At 54.6% G+C, this 20,145-nt stretch overlaps 1 protein-coding gene across 16 annotated transcripts in view; it reads left to right on the forward strand.

Annotated features, from left to right (window-relative positions):
* Positions 1-20,145, forward strand: part of HDAC5 (histone deacetylase 5) — a 47,231-nt gene that overhangs the window by 9,811 nt on the left and 17,275 nt on the right. For 5 of the 16 annotated variants that reach the window (XM_030800752.1, XM_030800754.1, XM_030800757.1 and 2 more), the window contains 2 exons: positions 3,012-3,086; positions 10,680-10,729. The exons of 1 other annotated variant lie outside the window; for it this stretch is intronic. In XM_030800752.1, the coding sequence (XP_030656612.1) occupies positions 3,012-3,086; positions 10,680-10,729 (125 nt within the window). Of the gene's footprint in view, positions 1-3,011; positions 3,087-8,796; positions 8,913-10,679; positions 10,730-20,145 lie in introns of those variants that run through there. 10 more of the 16 variants (XM_030800758.1, XM_030800760.1, XM_030800763.1 and 7 more) reach the window with 5 other exon arrangements.

Here is a 20,145-nt window from a genome sequence, read left to right on the forward strand (position 1 = left end):
CCTGGGCCAGCCCTTGGCTTTTTCACTGCACACTAAGCAGACCTTGCTTTCTTCCCTTTGGTCAAGGTCCCCCCATCCCCACAGCCTTTGGGCTCAGGAAATGGAACCTGGAGCCAGGGTTAGGTTCTTTCCTCCTTCAGATTCAGAGGGCTAGGAGGTCAGAGTACAGCCTTTGAGGGAGGGGCAGAGTGAGTCTGGGGAAGACAGTCCTGGCTCTGGGTGAAGCTCATGTACCCCATGCTTGGTGGGTGCTCCATAAGGTTTGTGGGATGAGACATGGGTGTGCTGGATGGGAGAGAATGGAAAAGAGAAGTGAACTGCAAGGAGGGGGGCTAAAGCATGAAGGATTGAAGTTAGACATTAGGAGGACCTTGTATCACCTGAATCTCAGAAAAAAAAAAGGCATTTGTCCCCATCCCAAACCTCCTCTCTTACTGCCTTGGAGGGTTCTGGGAATTGCACTGAGGATTTTCTGACTGTGTCCAACACTTTGCTTCCTACTTCTTGGAGGCTGTAATGGTGCCAGCTCCCAGCTCCAGCCACCTCTGGGTGTCCCTGTCCTGGGTGCTACTATCTTCCCTAAGCAGGAAGTCCTCTTTCCTTCGATGTCTGGGTGCTCCAGGTTCTGGGGGCCCTGCTTTTGAGTCCTGGTAACTGGACTCTCCTGCCACACTCTCCTGTGCCTGGGGCAGGCAGAGAGAGCTGGGACAGGGCTAGCCAGCCCTTCTGGTTACTCCTAGCATGGGTGGGTGGAGTTCTGGGCTGGGAGGGGTTGCTGCTCTCGGCTTTCTGGGCTCCCTTGAATCTGCTGCCCATCACCCCACTGATGAAGACCTTCCCTTCCCTTCCTCTTGAGAGGGCCTGGTTGGCCAGGATGAGGTTGGGGCAAGGGGTGGTGAACGAGATCCCCAGCCATACTCTGAATGTCCACCAGCGCTAGGCCTCTGAGGGAGTACTGTTCCATTGCCCTTTTTCTAGAATCTGTCCTGGTTTAGAAGCTGCAGCTTCTTTCCTGGTCCACCACTGGGTACCCCCCGGCAACATATACATCTTGCTAGTCTAGGGCCTGGGAAAGCCTCCCTCTGCCTATAGGTGTGGTCCCCCTAATCCTCCCACTCCCAGCCTAAGGGCAGGAGACCCCTTTGCCATCCCTGACTGGCAGAAGCTGGCTGGGAAATTGGGCTCCCGGAGCCACAGCCACTGTGTCCTTGGTTGGCCAGCTCCTCCTGGGCTCCCAACAAGAGGGTGAGGTCATCCAGTCCAGAGAGAGGACAGGTGTCCCTGGCTCCATGCCTGGAGTAGGGGTCAAGGAGGGGGCTCCAAAATAGCAACTGTGACATCAGGAAGGGGGAGGGGGATATAGACACAGGAATAACCAGGCTATTAAAAGGCTCTAGTGAGGTCAGGGGGCCAAGTGGGAGGCACAACCTGAGGAGCAGGGGCAGGCCAGCGGTGGGGAGGGCGGGGGAGTGGCACTGGTCCTCATGGTGCACCAGCCCCAGGACCCAGGGAGCAGGGGCTGTGCTGCCAGGCCTGAAGCTGGCTGGTGGGTAATGACTGGATGCTGAAAAACTCTTGACTCTCCTTAGCGAGGTTCCAACCTCAAGTCTCTTCCTACTTGAGCACAGGGGTCATTGTACCTGTTAATAGAAACCCTGGGAAATGGGAGGCAGTGGAGTGTGGTGGTTAGAGCTCAGACCTGAGCCTCAGACATCCCAGCCCTGCCATGTAAACAGCTTTATGACCTAGGGTGAGTGACTTCATGTCCCTGTGCCTCAGTTTTCCCATCTGTGCCTCTCTCCCAAGGTCACCATGCAGAATAAATGAGATGATGTATATGATGTTCTTAGCACTTCACCTGGCACATTGCCATGGAGGAGCTACCTGTGCTCTGAGAATTAGCAGATGTTCCGTGGTCCCCTTTCCTGGATTGGGGTGAGGAAAGGGGACCAGGGGACACCTGTCTGCCCAGGAGGAGTATCCCTACACCCTAGAAAGAGGCTGAGGCTGAGCAGCCTCTGGAGGCGACACTCTAGAATGAGCGGGAGGGAGCTGCCGTTTAGCAGGTGTTTAGGGGTCTCTCTGCTGGTTGAAGGGGTGGGGTGGGGAGGCACCTCTCAACTCTGTGGGAGGGCAGAAGTTAAGCAAACCTCCATGGGGCTATTAGAACTCCAGGGAAGGTGCCTGTGTGCCAGCCTCTCCTAGACCCTTCTGATTCCTTTACCTGTTCTGGAAGGCAAGAAGAAAGACGGAGGCTTGAGTCTGGCTTCTTGGTCTCCATCCCCTGGCTTGCTTGCCAAGAGTAGCAGCCAGAGCCGCTCCCAGATGCATGGGTACCCCAGCCGGCGCCCTTCCCCAGCCCAGCCTCTGGCCACCCAGCGCTGTGGCCTTGGCCCTGAGTGCAGGCCCTCCCCTGTTCCCATCCCCCTCGCCTGGCGCTTCCTCCTGGGGTAGAACCGCCTCCCCCCCCATGGGGCCTCCTGGCAGCCGGCCCGCAGCTCCCTGAGCATGCTCCACCTATTTATAGACAGGGCCCTCCCCCAACTGCTATTTCAGTCTCCTGCCAGCTGCCGGCGGCGGCTCATTCGGGAAGGAGGAGCAGGGAGCCGGGCCCAGAGCTGTCACCCAGGGTTGGGAGGGAACACAGAGCCCGCCTGCCCGCTGAGCTCCCCTTCCTGTCCCAAGTGCTCAGCCATACCCCAGCTCCCAGGAACCAGGGAGAGGCTGGTGGTCGGATGCCCCTCTAGAGCAGAGCTGGGCCTGCAGCTCTAGGGCCTCCCTGCCCCTCCTGCCGCCAGGAGTGCCCAGGCCGGATGAGGCACTTCCCCACAGTGTGGGTCCCATCGGCAGTGGCCTGAGGGAACCTGTGCAGTGCGGGCTGCCCGACCACCTTCCCTTCGGCCTGCTCCCCGCCTCTGGCGGCCCCCTCCCTGGCATGCTGCTGGTGCCCAAGGCTCAGGGGCTCGTGGAGATGCTGCAGACCATCTATGAGACAGAATCCTGTTTCTCAGCAGATGGGATGTCAGGCCGGGAACCATCCTTGGAAATCCTGCCGCAGACTTCTCTGCACAGCATCCCTGTGACAGGTAAGTGCCTTGATGTCCCTGCCTGCCCTCTGTCATCGGGCATCCTTGTCCCTGGGCTGAGTATCTGGCCCTGAGCCTTGCACAGATAGGATCCTGCATAAATCTGTCTTGAGAGTTTTGTTGAGAATACACGGGGCTGGGGGATCCCTGCTCAGAGAGGCCCCTGCCCTCCCTGCCCAGATCCTGCTGCTCCCCTGTGCCCCTCAGCTGTACTCTGCTGCATCTCTTCCAGTCCCTTCATTCTCTGGCAGGGTCGGCATCCGCTGCTGGGGGCTGGGGGTTACTGGAGGATCCTGGCCTAGTTGGCACTGTGGTCAGAGGGGAGGAAGTGGGTCAGTGACCTGCCTCCATGCTGCCCGCTCCCCAAGTTTGGGCAAGGGAAGAAGGCGTAGCTGGGTGTCCACAAGAATAAAGGTTACCCCAGCTCCTCTGGCTTGGTTCTCGGGGCTACAGGATTGAGTACAGTGACTTCCGCAAGTCCCCAGCCAGGAGTCTCTTGAGAATCAGACACTTGGGGAGGCTTGGTGAGTTAGGCAGAGGCTGGCAGCTTGGATATTGAGGGGCTTGGCTGCCTTAGCCCCTAGCTGGCTCCCGATGGCGCTCCTCTCCCCAGGTCTGGGTTGATTCCCATCTCATGAGGATGAAGAGGTGTTACTCTGGCTCAGATGGGCTTCGGGACCCCCTAATCCTGCCACCTTCTCAGCAGGAACATTTTTGGCTCTTGACTAGGGGTGGGGTCCCCCAGAGCTGGGCCACTCCTTCCCTCACTCCCAGGAACCTGTTGGCAGCATCAAGCCTTCCTGGCACAGCCTCCCCACCAGGCCGGCACCACAAGATGCTTCCTCCAGGGAGGGGCCTGCTGGACTCATGCCTGCTCAGCCCCTCCTGGCAGTGGCTTGGCACTCAAGTGTGGGTGTCTGTGTGTGCGTGTGAATGGGGAGTCCTTGCCTCTGGATATGTGGGTGTGCATCCCAAGCTTCAAATTGGAAAGTGGGAACTGTATGCCTCTGCAGGTGCCTGTGATTTGGCTCTGAGCTGCCCAGGGATAAGGTTGCAGTGGGACTTGGATGTGTCAGAGCATGAATGTTTTGGGAAGATTCAAAAAAATCTTTGGAACATGACCTATCTTCTGCCCAGGCAGGGATGCCCATGCAGTGTTCTCATGTAGGGGCATGACCCTGAAGACTAGCCCTGCAGGGTATCCATGCAGGCCCCGGGGATAGGAGCATTACCCCGGGGCCAGCCCTGTAGCCTGGGGCGGGGATGGGGGCATACCCTTGGGGACCGGCTCTACAAGATACCCGTGTAGTCCCCTGAGGTAGGGGCATATGCCTGGGGGCCACCTACACAGGTCCCTGGGATGAGGAATAAACCCAGAGGGCTGGTTCTTACCCTGGTCTGGAGTCCACAGGTCTAGCTAAAGACCCTACCTGCTGGCCCCTAGCCCATAGCCTCTGGGACTCAAGGTGGTCTCTTGGAAGGCAGAATAATCACAGAGCATCTGCTTGGGACAGCTCCACGCTATCTGGCTTATCAGGTCCACCCATCCTGCCCTGTCCCCTCTGTTCCTTGCTACCAGCAGCAGCCAGCAGTTGGCCGGAAGTTTCCTCTTCAGCTTGTTCATTCACCTGCTTTCAGATTGTACCCCAGAAACCTTGCAGGCTGGGACCCTGCTCTCATCTCCTCCCTAAGCCTGGCTGCCCCTGCATGGGGTCCCAGGCAGCCCCTCTCTCCAGATCCCTGTCTCCCCACTCCACCCCCAATGCTGGCTGGCCTTCAGAGTGGTGGCTTGGTCCATGCTGGCAGGAGGGAGGCGTGAGTCACCTCAGCGGCTCGGGGAGAGGGCTAAGAATGTTCCCCCTGCGCAGCTCTGATGCTGTGTCTGTGACGCGGCTAGGGACAGATATAGGCCTGGAGCTCGGCAGCCTTGTTGTTTTTTTTTTTTTTTTTTTTTTTGGACTCTGGAATGTAAATAGATGTTTCAAATAGAAACACTTTAACCTTTGGGTTAAAAAAAATCCACCCCGGATAAACACGGCCATGAGGGCCCAGGCAGCCTGGTGTTTCCCTCCCCACCCCCTCTCCCCATCTCTTGATCAGTCTCCAGACAGGATGCAAGATCCTATGGCTGAAAAAGCAGGTGTCCAGGGAAGCTTCTTTGGACAGTGTGAGTTGTGCAGGTCTCCCAAGCCCAAGGGGTTGGGGCAAGGGTCTTTCGAGGGTGGTGCCTGCCTGCCACCTCCAGCAGCATCTTTGGAGCCCTATTTTAGGGACAGCCTTTGCTCTCTGGGCTGTCTTGGTTGTTGCCATTGCCCAGCACCTATCACAGTGCCTGGCACATGGATGAATGAATGTCGCATGGGGAGGGCTGGAGTCCAGAATTGCTGGCAGGATTCCTGGGCCCTATTCTGGGGCTTGGACCTCTGGGTGAATAGAGACAGCTTTAGTGAGTCACCCCAGTGGGTGAGACAGAGCCTTAGCCTACTGAAGGACAGGGGCACTCTGCTGTTCTTGCTTAAAGAGCGGGGCAGATCTCAGCATCTGCTCTTAGCGATCAGAGGTCTCCCTTGATGGATGGGGTCTCTGCCTGGCCACCCTACCACAGCCCCCCAGTGCCCAGTGGGCACCACCATCATCCAAGCTTGGTTCTGGCTTGGGGAGCCTGGGAGTTTGAACCCTAGTATGGGATTCTCAAGGACACAGAGGTGGGGAATTCTCTGCTTCCCTTATGTGGGTCCTGGATTCCCCTTTGTCCTATACTGGGTGGAGCTGATGCCCAGACAATACACAGGACTTTATGAGATGGCATGGAGGAGGAGTCTGCTTTTCCCGTGGAGGGAGGGTGTGAATCCTGCTTGTGCTAGAAGGAATGCTATGGACACTGGGAAGTGCCATGGGGTCCAGGTTTGGTCTTAGGGCTTTCCCTGGATGTTCTTGTTCGTGCTCTTCAGTCTTTCTGGGTTTGGCTGTGTGTGTAGGTATGTAGTGCCGGGAGGGTAGGAAGGGCAAGACTCAGGGGTGAGAGTGGAACTATTATAATGCTCTAAGTGACAAGGCTATCAGGTACTTTCTCTGTCCTTTTTTGTTTGTTTGTCTTTTGATATGGAGTCGCCCTCTTTTGCCCAGGCTGGAGTACAGTGGCACGATCTGGGGTTACCACAGCCTCCATCCACCTCCTGGGTTCAAGCGATTCTCCTGCCTCAGCCTTCCGAGTAGCTGGGACTACAAGCACATGCTACCATGCCCGGCTAATTTTTGTATTTGTAGTAGAGACGGGTTTTCACTATGTTAGCCAGGCTGGTCTCGAACTCCTGTCCTCGTGATCCACCTGCCTCAGCCTCCCCACAGTGTTGGGATTACAGGCGTGAGCCACCACGCCCGGCCCTTGCCATATCTCTTTTGGGAAAGTATTGATAGCTGTGGTGAACAATTGAGAAGGCTCAGAGAGGTTAAGGAACTTACTGGGCATGGTGGCTCATACCTGTAATCCCAGCACTTTGGAAGCCTGAGGGAGGAAGATCACTTCAGGCCAGGAGTTTGAGACCAGCCTGCGCAGCATAGCCAGACCATGTCTCTACAAAAAAATGTTAAAAAAAAAAAAAATTAACCAGGCATGGTAGCATGCACCTGTAGTTCTAGCTACTCAGGAGGCTGAGGCAGGAGGATTGCTTGAGCCCAAGAGTTTGAGGCTGCAATGAGCCATGATCACTGCATTCCAGCCTGGGCGCTATAACAAGACCCTATCTCTTAAAAAAAGGGAACCTGCCCAAGGTCACAGAGTGAGAGCTGGAATTTGAACTCAGGTCTCTGGGTAGGACCATTGCTAATCCACATAAAAGCTGCTTTTGGCCAGGCTCGGTGGCTCACAACTGGAATCCCAGCACTTTGGGAGGCTGAGGCGGGCGGATCACATGAGGTAGGGAGTTTGAGACCAGCCTGACCAACATGGAGAAACCCCGTCTCTACTAAAAATACAAAAAAATTAGCCGGACATGGTGGTGCATGCCTGTAATCCTAGCTACTTGGGAGGCTGAGGCAGGAGAATCGCTTGAACCCGGGAGGCGGAGGTTGCAGTGAGCCGAGATTGCGCCATTGCACTCCAGCCTGGGCAACAAGAGCGAGACTCCGCCTCAAAAAAAAAAAAAGCTTCTTTTGTGCAGATTTTAAAAAGGTGGCCCTTCTTCTGGGTAGATACGTCCTCATGCCAGTGTGCATGGCCTGGCGATTGGAGCTTGGGCTAGATGTCAGCCCCAACTCATCCCTTTAGATGAGAGCCCATGTGCAATATGCATCCTACACAGCCTTATGTGCTGGGCCTGTCAGTGCGAGTTCACAGTTTGTGCTCCTAGAGCACAGGAACCATTCTGGCCTCGGGGGCCTCCTGGGGTTGTGAGAGGAGGCTTTGTTTTCTGTAAATACTGAGGACCACTTGGTCTGTGATCTTCCTCCCTGAGGGGATTTTAGCCCAAGGAGAGAAGGGGGCTCAGGAATAAAGTTGAACACCAGCCCCCATACAACCTCCTGTGTCTCCCTCCCCCTGCCTCATCCCTTCTTCTTGTTTTTGAGACCCTCAGCTGTCCCTTCCCTGCCACACAGCTGCCAGACAGGAAATCAGATTAACTGTGTCCACACACACAGCTGTAACAGCTGTCAGGTTGGCAGCAGGCAGCCTAGGGACACTGTGAGGCAGTGGTTCTCAAACTTTTGGTCGCATCAGAATTACCAAGGGAATGTATTAAAATGCAGATTCTCAGGCCTTGACACCCTGCCCCCCAACAAAGGTTTGGATTCTGTAGGGCAGCCCAGGAACCAATGATTTAAACTCATGTCTCAGGTGATTCTGATGAGAGTAGAGTCAGCTCATCCTTGGAGTAAGAGCTGTGTGGACATGGGTCACAGGGCCCAGCAGTCAGCCAGTGGATGTCATCAGCATCCCTGGAAGGCCTTGGTGGGTCTTGGGACTCCTGGGAGAAGGGTCTATACAGCAGGAGGGAGGCTGTCGCCCCAGAGAGAGGTGAATCCAACTCCCAGCTGCCTGTCAGTCAGGAGAGAGGATGTTTCCAGCCTCCAGGGAGCAGGTGTCTAAACCCCAGTGGAATGGGGGATTATGGCAAGCAGCCAGGTGGGCAGGGCGCCCTGCTGGACACCCAGAGCTGTGCTGTGCTTGGGGAGTGGAGGCAGATCTGCTCTGGAGCCCCTGCCATTCCACCCCAGGTGTGGAGCAAACAGTCCTAGCAACAGCTGCAGACTTTGAATGGTTAGTGTGCCTTTTACTTGCCTGTAGCTTTGTACCCAGGTATATGCCGGAAATGGCTGGACTGGGAAATGTGAGTCTACTTCTCCTCCAGAGAACATCCCAAGATCAACGGCTAACTCTGTCTGTACCAGTGAGAGATGCGTTGTGCCTTCCATCAGGGCTCTGCATCCTGAGCTTAAGGTCCTTCAGAGTCACAGTCTGCCTCAAGGTTTCTGGGGGTTCCCTGCACTTGATCCCATTCTCCCCTGCACTCCTGGGCTCTGATGTTCTGGGGACCAACCAGGTGCCCTTGTCTAGACCTCTGGATCCTTAATACAGAGTTTGGCCCCTTGTTGCATCTCTCATTCAGTTTGAGACTGGGCCTTAGTGTTTCCCCTTCTGTTTTTTAGTGGGGAGCAGACAGAGAGCCAGAAGAGCTGGGATTAAGCCCTGGGTCCTCCATCTCCTTTCCAGGTGACCTTGGACAAGTCTCTTCCTTCTCTGGCCTCACTTTCCTCCTCTGAAAACTGGGGGAATTGAGTTGCTGATCTTCAGGCCCTTCCTTCCCTGACACACTAAGGGTCTCTGAGGTCAGTTTCACATTGCGTCTGCTTTGTGGGAAAAGGGGCTTAGGGCCTCCCATGTCCTCAACCCAGGAGGATGTGGAATAGAACTGGGGAGAGAGGTGTCACCTGCAGTGGGGCTCAGTGAGGTTGGAGCCCAGGGAAGAATTTTGGACTGCTTGCAGCTGGGGGCCCCGAGAGCAAGGCCCGAAACTTGTGCTCGTCTGTGCTAAGTAATGTTTTTGAGGGACAAAAGGGATCCCACAACTGTGGCCTGAGCCACAGAGCACAGAGTGGCCCTTCCTGGAGGTAGCGAGGCAGGTGAGATGGCCTGGAAGTGCGGGAGTGGGAAGGAAGCTGCTCTCAGAGATTCCTCCTCTGGCATCGACACCCAGCCGCTGGCTACACTGGTTTGTGTTGTGTGGGACCCACAAGAAGGGCTTTGTTTGTGACAGGACCACAGAGTGATATTCAGACAATCTGAAATGAGTGCTAAGACTTCCCTCTGGTGGGAGTCTGAGGCTGGCACCCTTAGAATCCAGGTGGTCTGTGAAGTTGGCCCCACTTAAAAGATTTGGGAATTTTAAGTATTTCATTTTATGCACTTTATTGATTTAAAAAAAATTTTTTTTTTTTGAGACAGAGTCTCACTCTGTTGCCTAGGCCGGAGTGCAGTAGTGCAATCTCAGCTCACTGCAACCTCCGCCTCTGGGTTCAAGCGATTCTCCTGCCTCAGTCTCCCAAGTATGTGAGACCATGCCTGGGTAATTTTTGTATTTTTAGTAGAGACGGGGTTTCACCACGTTGGCCAGGCTGGTCTTGAACTCCTGACTGCAAGTGATCTGCCCACCTCGGGGTCCCAAAGTGCTGGGATTACAGGTGTGAGCCACTGCACCCGTCCGATTTTATGCACTTTAGAAACATCCTGAGAAGGCCAGGCATGGTGGCTCACACCTATAATTCCAGCACTTTGGGAGGCCGAGGCAGGCGGATCACCTGAGGTCAGGGTTTCGAAACCAGCCTGGACAACGTGGTGAAACCCCATCTCTACTAAAAATACAAAATTAGCCGGGCGTGGTGGCGCATGCCTGTAATCCCAGCTACTTGGGAGGCTGAGGCAGGAGAATTGCTTGAACTTGGGAGGCGGAGGTTGCAGTGAGCCGAGATCGTGCCATTGCACTCCAGCCTGGGCAACAAGAGTGAAACTACATCTCAAAAAAAAAAAAAAAAGAACCATTCTGAGAAGTGGTCCACAGGCTTCACTAGATTGCCAAAAGAGTTCAGGACACAAAAAATATTAGGAGCCATTAATAATAGCCCTGCCTGGCACCTCTTGATCTTCCCAGGCCCTGTGCCAAGCTCCTCCGCATACATTCTCCCGAGCCTAACTACCCTGGGTGTTGGGTGCTGTTCTGCCTCCCAGTTTACAGATGCCTGCATGGAGTGCAGGGTGGTGCCCCGTGTCTTGCCCTAGGAGGGGGAGTGCCTGAATTGAACCCCAGCGTCCTCTCACTCCAGAGCCCTTGCTCTCAACCACTATGTGATGTGTGTTCACTTGTGTTACTTAAGGAATTGTGAAAATTGCTAGGTGAGAGTCAGACCCAGCTTGCCTATGTGGAAATAGTATCTGAATTGTGGTAGAACCTGTTGAGCCTAAATTGGCCTCACTAGTCACACAGAGCACAGAAATAGATCATGGGAAACTGTCCTTGGTGGGGAGGGGTCATCGGTGTCACAGCGTCATGGGCTCAGGGTGTGAAATGCTGTTCTCTGCCTCCTTCCAAACTCCCTCAGGCCAGGACAGGAACAAGAGCCTTTCCCCAATCTCCAAGAGACAGAACAAGGTAATTAGAAGCTGCTGACTCCCCAGCCTGGTGAGGGAGGTCCTGAGGGCCTGGGTGCTGGTGGGAGATTCTGCCCTCTAGGGTAGGCCAGTTACCCAGGGCTATCTCTTAAATAAAGGGAACCTGGGCCGGGGGCGGTAGCTCAAGCCTGTAATCCCAGCACTTTGGGAGGCTGAGGCGGGTGGATCAGCTGAGGTCGGGAGATAGACCATCCTGGCTAACACGGTGAAACCGTCTCTACTAAAAATACAAACGAGTAGCCAGGTGTGGTGGCATGTGCCTGTAGTCCCAGCTACTTGGGAGGCTGAGGCAGGAGAATCACCTCAACCCAGGAGGCGGAGGTTGCAGTGACCCGAGATCACCCCACTGCACTCCAGCCTGGGCAACAGAGAGACTGTCTCCAAAAAAAAAAAAAAAAAGAGAGAACCTGGCCGGGCGTGGTGGCTCACGCCTGTAATCCCAGCACTTTGGGAGGCCGAGGCAGGCGGATCACGAGGTCGAGATGGAGACCATCCTGGCCAACATGGTGAAACTCCGTCTCTACTAAAAATACGAAAATTAGCTGGGTGTGGTGGCACGTGCGTGTAGTCGCAGCTACTCAGGAGGCTGAGGCAGGAGAATCGCTGGAACCCGGGGGGGTGGAGGTTGCAGTGAGCCAAGATCGCACCACTGCAGTACTCCAGCCTAGCAACAGAGCGAGACTCTGTCAGAAAAAAAGCAAAAGGGAACCTGCCCAAGGTCACAGAGTAAGTGAGAGCTGGAATTTGAACTCAGGTCTCTGGGTAGGAACGTTGCTAATCCACATAAAAGCTTCTTTTGTGCAGATTTTAAAAAGGCCCTTCTTCTGGGTAGATACATCCTCATGCCAGTGTGCATGGCCTGGCGATTGGAGCTTGGGCTAGATGTCAGCCCCAACTCACCCCTTTAGATGAGAGCCCATGTGCAATATGCATCCTACACAGCCTTATGTGCTGGGCCTGTCAGTGCGAGTTCACAGTTTGTGCTCCTAGAGCACAGGAACCATTCTGGCCTCGGGGGCCTCCTGGGGTTGTGAGAGGAGGCTTTGTTTTCTGTAAATACTGAGGACCACTTGGTCTGTGATCTTCCTCCCTGAGGGGATTTTAGCCCAAGGAGAGAAGGGGGCTCAGGAATAAAGTTGAACACCAGCCCCCGTACATCCTCCCCTGCCCCCCTCCCCCTGCCTCATCTCCTCTTTATTGAGACCCTCACTTGTCCCAGGGCTGGCTTACACTGAGCACATAGGACACCCCACATGGGAGCCAGACTGCACACGTGTATGTTCAGAGGGAACCTGCCTGTGCCAGGAGTCAAGACACCTGGGTCCAGATCCCTGTTTTGCTGCTACTTAGCTGGTAGGATCATCTGCAGAGCAGCCTCTCTAAGAGGCTTGGTTTCCTCACCTGTGTCTTGAGGGTATTGAAACAGATGATCTCCAAGGTCCTTTTCACTCTCTCCTCTTGTAAAGGCAGCTCCTCAGATCCAGGGAGTATCTGCACGGACCTCATTTATGTCCTGTATAGACATTCCAAACAGCGTAATAATGCCCCATGCCTTGTACTCTACGCCCCTTGGGTCCCCTCCCCTCCTCCTAGCTTTCTGGGACTGGTGGCTTCTGGAGCAGGGTCTTTTTTTTTTTTTTTTTTTTGAGACGGAGTCTCGCTCTGTCGCCAAGGCTGGAGTGCAGTGGTGCTCACTGCAAGCTCCACCTCCTGGGTTCATGCCATTCTCCTGCCTCAGCCCCTCAGCCTCCCAAGTAGCTGAGAATACAGGTGCCTGCCACCACGCCCAGCTAATTTTTTGTGTTTTTAGTAGAGACGGTGTTTCACCGTGTTAGCCAGGATGGTCTCGATTTCCTGACCTCGTGATCTGCCTGTCTCGGCCTCCCAAAGTGCTGAGATTACAGGCATGAGCCACTGCGCCCGGCTGGAGCAGGGTCTTTTTATTTTTATTTTTATTTATTTATTTTTATTTATTTATTTTATTTTTTTTGAGACGGAATCTCGCTGTCGCCCAGGCTGGAGTGCAGTGGCGCGATCTCGGCTCACTGCAAGCTCCGCCTCCCGGGTTCACGCCATTCTCCCGCCTCAGTCTCCGGAGTAGCTGGGACTACAGGCGCCGGCCACCGCGCCCAGCTAATTTTTTTTTTGTATTTTTAGTAGAGACGAGGTTTCACCATGGTCTCGATCTCCTGACCTCATGATCCACCCGCCTCGGCCTCCCAAAGTGCTGGGATTACAGGCGTGAGCCACCGCGCCCGGCCTTGGAGCAGGGTCTTTTTAAAAATTAATTTTATTTTAGGCCGGGCGCAGTGGCTCACGCCTGTAATCCCAGCACTTTGGGAGGCTGAGGCGGGTGGATCATGAGGTCAAGAGATTGAGGTCATCCTGACCAACATGGTAAAACCCCGTCTCTACCTAAAAATAGAAAAAATTAGGTGGATGTGGTGGTGCGCACCTGTAGTCCCAGCTACTCAGGAGGCTGAGACAGGAGAATCGCTTGAACCTGGAAGGCGGAGGTTGCAGTGAGCCGAGATCACGCCACGGCACTCCAGCCTGGCGACAGTGAGACTCCGTCTCAAAAAAAAAAAAGAAAAAAAAATTATGTGTGTATGTATTTATTTATTTATTTATTTTGAGACGGAGTCTCGCCCTGTTGTTGCCCAGGCTGGAGTGCAATGGCACGATCTCAGCTCACTGCAACCTCCACCTCCTGGGTTGAAGTGATTCTGCCTCAGCTGCCCGAGTAGCTGGGATTACAGGTGTGGGCCACCATGCCAGCTAATTTTTTTTTTTTTTTTTGTATCTTTAGTAGAGACGGGGGTTTCACTATGTTGGCCAGGCTGGTCTCAAACTCCTGACCTCGTGATCCGCCCGCCTTGGCCTCTCAAAGTGCTGGGATTACAGGCATGAACCACTGCGCCTGGCCTTATTTTTATATTTATTTTATGGAGCAGGGTCTTTTAGAGCCAAGTGCTAAGCCTCTTGAGTCTGCCAGGCAGGTCCACACTGTGCCAGCTCCCTCCCCCTCAGGGCTTCTCTGGGGGAACGAAAGGTCCCATTTCCTTGCTGACCAGGGTTCTTGTCACAGGGATTCTTGAGTTGGAGATGTTGTCTCTGAGAGGAGGCTTGGACCTGGGGTGCAGCTCATGGTGTGTTCAGAGCAGGCGGAAGGCTTGGCCTTGCTCTTGGGAAGCTAGATCTGTTTTTTATTGTTAACTCTTGTTCCCAAGGCACTGCTAAAACCTGTGCCTCATGGCCCAGAGCCATTCGTCTGTTTGGAGGCAGTGTCTCTTTGCCTGGACACCGTTTTTTTAGACTAAGGCTGTGCTGGCAGTAGTCTCAGGGGTTGCCCCATGAGCACCTATATCATCTCCCCCAGAGGACCAGGCTCTCCCTCATGTTGCCTGAATAATCTACCACAGAAGTCTCCACTGGGCTGGATGGGGTTCCTGAAGAGGAGGCAGACCCAGCGGGATGGGAAAGAAGTGTCACTCAGGTGGTGCACTGCCCATGGCCACTTGTGCTCGTGAGCTGGGCAGGGCAGCTCCTGAGGCAGAACTTGCTATTTTCCTAGCCCCTCGCATGGCTAGAAACACACAGCCCCAAGGCCAGGCGCGGTGGCTCACGCCGGTAATCCTGGCACTTTGGGAGGCTGAGGCGGGCAGATCACGAGGTCAGGAGATCGAGACCATCCTGGCTAACACGGTGAAACCCCGTCTCTACTAAAAATACAAAAAATTAGCTGGGCGTGGTGGCGGGCGCCTGTAGTCCCAGCTACTCAGGAGGCTGAGGCAGGAGAATGGCATGAACCCGGAAGGCGGAGCTTGCAGTGAGTCGAGATCGCGCCACTGCACTCCAGTCTTGGCAACAGAGCAAGACTCCGTCTCAAAAAACAAAAAGAAAAAAAGAAACACACAGCCCCACCCACTCAGCAACCCAGGCTGGGACTTCCCATGGAGGCAGGGTGGTCAGCCCTGCAGAAAACCAGAGGTCAAGATGGTGTTGCTGCTTGTTACTGAGGCCACCACTCCCAGGAGAAGGAAGGTTCTCAGTGCTAGGAAAGAGGAAAGTATAGAGCCAGGTGGGGGGGCCCAAGGCTTTCCCCCAGAGCCTTGCCTCTGACCTCCGCAGGAGGTGGCTCTACTGGCCTCTCGATTCCCATCAGAGTGAGATCCTGGCAGGTGAGGGAAGGACCCAGGGCCTTGTCCTCCCCTGTGACCCTTTCCCTGGCTTTCTTTTCTTTTCTTTTTTTTCTTTTTGAGACAGAGTTTCACTCTTGTTGCCCAGGCTGGAGTGCAATGTCACGATCTTGGCTCACTGCAACCTCTGCCTCCCGGGTTCAAGTGATTTTCCTGCCTCAGCCTCCCGAGTAGCTGGGATTACAGGCATGCATCACCACGCCCAGCTAATTTTGTAATTTGAGTAGAAATGGGGTTTCTCCATGTTGGCCAGGCTGGTCTTGAACTCCTGACCTCAAGTGATCCACACGCCTCGGACTCCCACAGTGCTGGGATTACAGCCATTGCGCCTGGCTCTCCCTGGCCTTTCAGTGGGGCTCTTTGCTAGCCAGAGCTCTTGGCCTGTCCTCTTAGGGAACAGTGCCCCTTCGTCTACCCTCTTTTTTTTTTTTTTGAAATAGAGTCTTGCTCTATCACCCAGGCTAGAGTGCAGTGGCATGATCTAGGCTCATTGCAACCTCTGCCTCCTGGGTTCAAACAATTCTGCCTGCCTCCTGAGTAGCTGGGATTACAAGTGCCCGCTACCGCACCCAGCTAATCTTTGTATTTTTTAGTAGAGATGGGGTTTTGCCACGTTGGCCAGGCTGGTCTTGAACTCCTGACCTCAGGTGATCTGCCCGCCTCAGCCTCCCAAACTGCTGGGATTACAGGCGCGAGCCAATGCGCCCGGCCCAGGTTCCCTTTTTTTAAGAGACAGCCCTGGGTAACTGGCCACCACGCCCCAGGTCTGTCTATCCTCTTCTTTTCCCAGAGGTTCCCCAGCCTTCCTAGTCCACCAGGAGGCGGCCAAGAGCCTCTTCCTATCATGACACAACCACTTCCCCTTCCAGGTGCTTGGTGCTGATGGCAGCTGCTGCCACCTGCTCTGCTCATGCCAGGCAGGCAGAGGGCACAGATCCTTGAGAGAGTGCAAGGCCCTCCAGGCTCCAGGGTCTGTGCCTGGGCAGACTCTATTCATGGGGCTCCATGCCCCTCCTTTCCCTGACTCAGGCACAGCAGCCATGGCCCCTTCCACTTTGGGTGGAGCAGGTTGCTACCTGGCAAACCCCTGGGGTGCTGCATGCCACCCAGTCCCTGCAGGCCCTGCAAATTAATATTCTGGAGTCGCCTGTGCTTCCTGTTTGCATGGGAACGAGGCTGCATGGCAGAGCCCTCTGCCTGCCCTGCCACCTGCATACCAATAGGACTGTGGCTCCCACTGCAGCTCTGGGCCTAACATCTCTGCTGCTGCAGTGGCAGTGACAGTCTGGTGGGAGATTCCCCTTGCCTGAGCCCATGTGCTCTCTGCAGGGCTCCTGCAAGGGAAGCCAGTACTGCTGGCGACAGTTCCAGCCCTAGGCAGGGTTATCTGCTGGGAGCCAGGAGTGCTTGGACCCCTGCCCTTCCCTGGGCAGGCGGGCTGGCATCCGGCTCCTACAACCCCAGCATTGCCGGGAGCAGCAGGTTGACGCCTGTCCATCGCTTGGCTGAGTGATCAGAGTGCCACGGGCCAAGCCAGCCTTGACTAAGAACAGATAACCCTCCGGCCAGCTCAGGGCCTTGCTGAGCACTTCATGGGCTGGGGAGACCTGAGCTGGCTGCCATTTCCTTGCCACCATCGTGGGCTGTGGCTGGCTACCTCCAGGAAGGCCTTCTGCAGTTTCCAAGGACCCTTCCTCCTGGTGCTGGGGCAGGACATGGGTTGGGAATGAGGATGAGTATGTGTAACCCCACCCTCTGGTCACATCTGGCCACTTCTGCACATGTGGCTCTGGCCTTGTGGCCACAGAGTCGTCAGTACGGCTGGCGGGAAAACCACAGAGGAATGTTCCCAACCATGCTTGGGGGAGAAGAGGCTGGTGGGGACTGTGACATCATGCCCAGCCTTTACCTTCTCCCACCCCACCCTGCCTGCAGGGGGTTCCAGAGGCCATACTCCAGGCATGTGGGTGGCATGGCCTTGGCCTCCAGCAGGCCTTGCTCCTGCCTTGGTGACACCCATTCAGTGCTAGGTTCTCTGGAGAGATCCAGACCCATCTAAACGTGTGGGGGCCTCTCTTAGCCCACCCTTTGCCACCTCCTACCTCCCACCTCCCTCTCTTTAAAAATTTTTCGGCTGGGTGTGGTCGCTGATGCCTGTAATCCCAGCACTTTGGGAGGCCGAGGCGGGTGGATCACCCGAGGTCAGGAGTTCGAGACCAGCCTGACCAACATGGTGAAACCCCGTTTCTACTAAAAATACAAAAACTAGCTAGGCCTGGTGGTGGGCGCCTGTAATCCCAGCTGCTTGGGAGGCTGAGGCAGGAGAATTGCTTGAACCCAGGAGGTGGAGGTTGCAGTGAGACTCCATCTAAAAAAAAAACAAAACAAAACAAAAAAAGGCCAGGCGCGGTGACTCATGCCTGTAATCCCAGCACTTTGGGAGGCCGAGGCGAGCAGATCACCTGAGGTCAAGAGTTTGAGACCAGCCTGGCCAACATGGTGAAACCCCGTGTCTACTAAAAATACAAAAAAAATAGCTGAGCGTGGTGGCAGGTGCCTGTAATCCCACCTACTTGCGGGGCTGAGGCAGGAAAATTGCTTGAACCCAGGAGGCAGAGGTTGCAGTGAGCCGAGATTGTGCCACTGCACTGTCCAGCCTGGATGACAAGAGCGAAACTCCGTCTCAAAAAAAAAAAAAACAACAACAAACTTGTGGTTTTTTTTTCCTTCTCTCGCCTCTTAATGCTGGGGGGTGGTCTGGAGAGAGGCCAGCTCATGAGGGCAGAAGATACTGGTAGCCAGAAGGATTTGGGGGTCCTTTCTTCCCAGGCCTGGGCTGGAGTGGGCCACTTTGCCACAGGAGTCTTCCCAGCCCCTCATGACCTCCCTGGGCTGTAGCGAGGAGAGTGAGGGCTTTCTTTGGAGAAAGAAGTAGAAGAGAAACAGGAATGGGTTGGCCCTGCCTCTCTCACTTCCGCCTTCCCAGGCAGTGGTATCCTGCCTTCCCCTTCCTGGCTGGAGGCTTTGTGGGGTGTGGGCTGGGCTTGGGGCTCCCTGCTAGTGTGGTGTTTGCCCAGTTGTCCTGGCAACCAAAGGGCAGTGGTGGGGAGTGACATGCAGTGACCTGAGAACCGTGTTTGGGTACAAAGAAGTGGAGAGCTAGCCTTCCCATAAGCCCATTGGAACCTCGTGCACTCCCTGAGCCACTCGGCCCATTGTCCATGTGGGGCCTGGACCCAAGGTCTTGGAACCCAGCAGGCCCTGCACTGCCTTCCTCTCCCCAGCAGTCTTCCTCTCCCCAGCAGCCTTCCTCTCCCCAGCCGGTTCTCCCTAGAACCAGAGTTCTGAGATCTCTGCCGAAGCTCCCGCCCTCCCCCTGCTGTTACCCTTCTTCCTGTCTGATTCCCTTTCCTTTCCTGTCTCCTCCTCCCACCTCCTCCCTGCTGCCTGCCCGCCCATCCTCTTATTCCCCCTCCCCCCAGGCACAGCTGCTGTTTGGCTCACTCTATATATAGCGGCATTTTCAGGGTAATTACAATAAAACTGTTGAAAGGAGATAATCCAGCAAAGGAAGCGAGTCTGACTCCCAGCCCCCTCCTGTCCCTGGCTTGGTGCAGCCCTGTACCCCCTTTCCCCGAGGCCTCCTGTTCCCACCCTACCCCCATTCCCACAGCCTCTCCCTCCTGCCCAGTCTGCCCCAGATAGGGATGAGGCACAAGAAGGGGACAGAGGGTAGAGATATCCAGAAGGTCTCCACCAGCCTTTCCTGGCGTTACCAAGGGCACTGTCAGTCCTAGAACCAACCTCTGTGCCTCAATTTCTCTTCTAGTATGAGGCTTTGCGTGGGGCACGGTGGTTAAAAGCCTAGGATTTGGACTCATATTCTAGTTATTGGATCACCTAGCTGTGTCTGGTTGCTACTTAAACTTCTCTAAACCTCAGTTTCCTCATCAGTAAAATGGGGTAATAATAGCATCTAAGTCATAGGTAACTGTGACATTTAAATGAGTCATTCTTGTAAAATGCCCAGAGATGTTGACTGGGCATCTCTGGCAGATCAATGACAATATTATGTGTTGAAGGCTGGGCAGTGGCTCACGCTTATAATCCCAGCACTTTGGGAGGCTGAGGTGGGAGGATCGCTTGAGCCTGGGAGTTTTAAGGCCAGCCTGGGCAACATAGTGAGACCCTGTCTCTACTAAAGATTTAAAAATTAGCCTGGTGCATTGGCATGCTCTTGTAGTCCCAGCTACTTGGGAAGCTGAGGTGGGAGGGTTGCTTGGGGTCAAGGCTGTCATGAGCCATGATCATGCCATTGCATTCCAGCCTGGGCGACAGAATAAGACCTTGTCTCTGATATATAGGTAGAGAGATAGATATACACACATATGTGTGTGTGTATATATATATATATATACACACACACACACACATATATATACACACACACATAAAAAATGTGTCGAGTACTCACAATCTGTCAGGTACAGCTTCATGCTTATGCACATTTTCTTTTTTTTTTTTGAGATGGAGTCTCGCTCTGTCGCCCAGGCTGGAGTGCAGTGGCGCAATCTTGGCTCACTGCAACCTCCACCTCCAGGGTTCAAGTGATTCTCCTGCTTCAGCCTCCCGAGTAGCTGGGACTACAGGCATGTGCCACCATGCCCAGCTAATTTTTTTTGTTTTTAGTAGAGACAGGGTTTCACCGTGTTAGCCAGGATGGTCTTGATCTCCTGACCTCGTGATCTGCCCGCCTCAGCCTCCCAAAGTGCTGGGATTACAGGCAAGAGTCACCGCGCCCGGGCCCCCCCCCCACCTTTTTTTTTTTTTCTGGAGACAGAGTCTTGCTCTGTCACCCAGGCTAGAGTGCAGTTGCATGATCTTGGCTCACTGCAACCTCCGCCTCCCGGGGTTCAAGAGATTCCCATGCCTCAGCCACCTGAGTGGCTGGGATTACAGGTGTGCACCATCACACCCAACTAATTTTTGTATTTTTAGTAGAGAGGGGGTTTCACCATGTTGGCCAGGCTGGTCTCAAACTCCTGGCCTTAGGTGATCTGCCTGCCTCAGCCTCCCAAAGTAACCTGAGATTACAGGTGTGAGCTACCGTGCTCGGCCTATATTTTCCTATTGAAGTTCATGGCTTCAGCCTCATTTAATTAAGGTAAAATGTTGCATCCATGGAGAGGGATTTGAC

This window comes from Nomascus leucogenys, chromosome 19 (assembly GCF_006542625.1).
Source record: "Nomascus leucogenys isolate Asia chromosome 19, Asia_NLE_v1, whole genome shotgun sequence".
NCBI classification, from domain to species: domain Eukaryota; kingdom Metazoa; phylum Chordata; class Mammalia; order Primates; family Hylobatidae; genus Nomascus; species Nomascus leucogenys.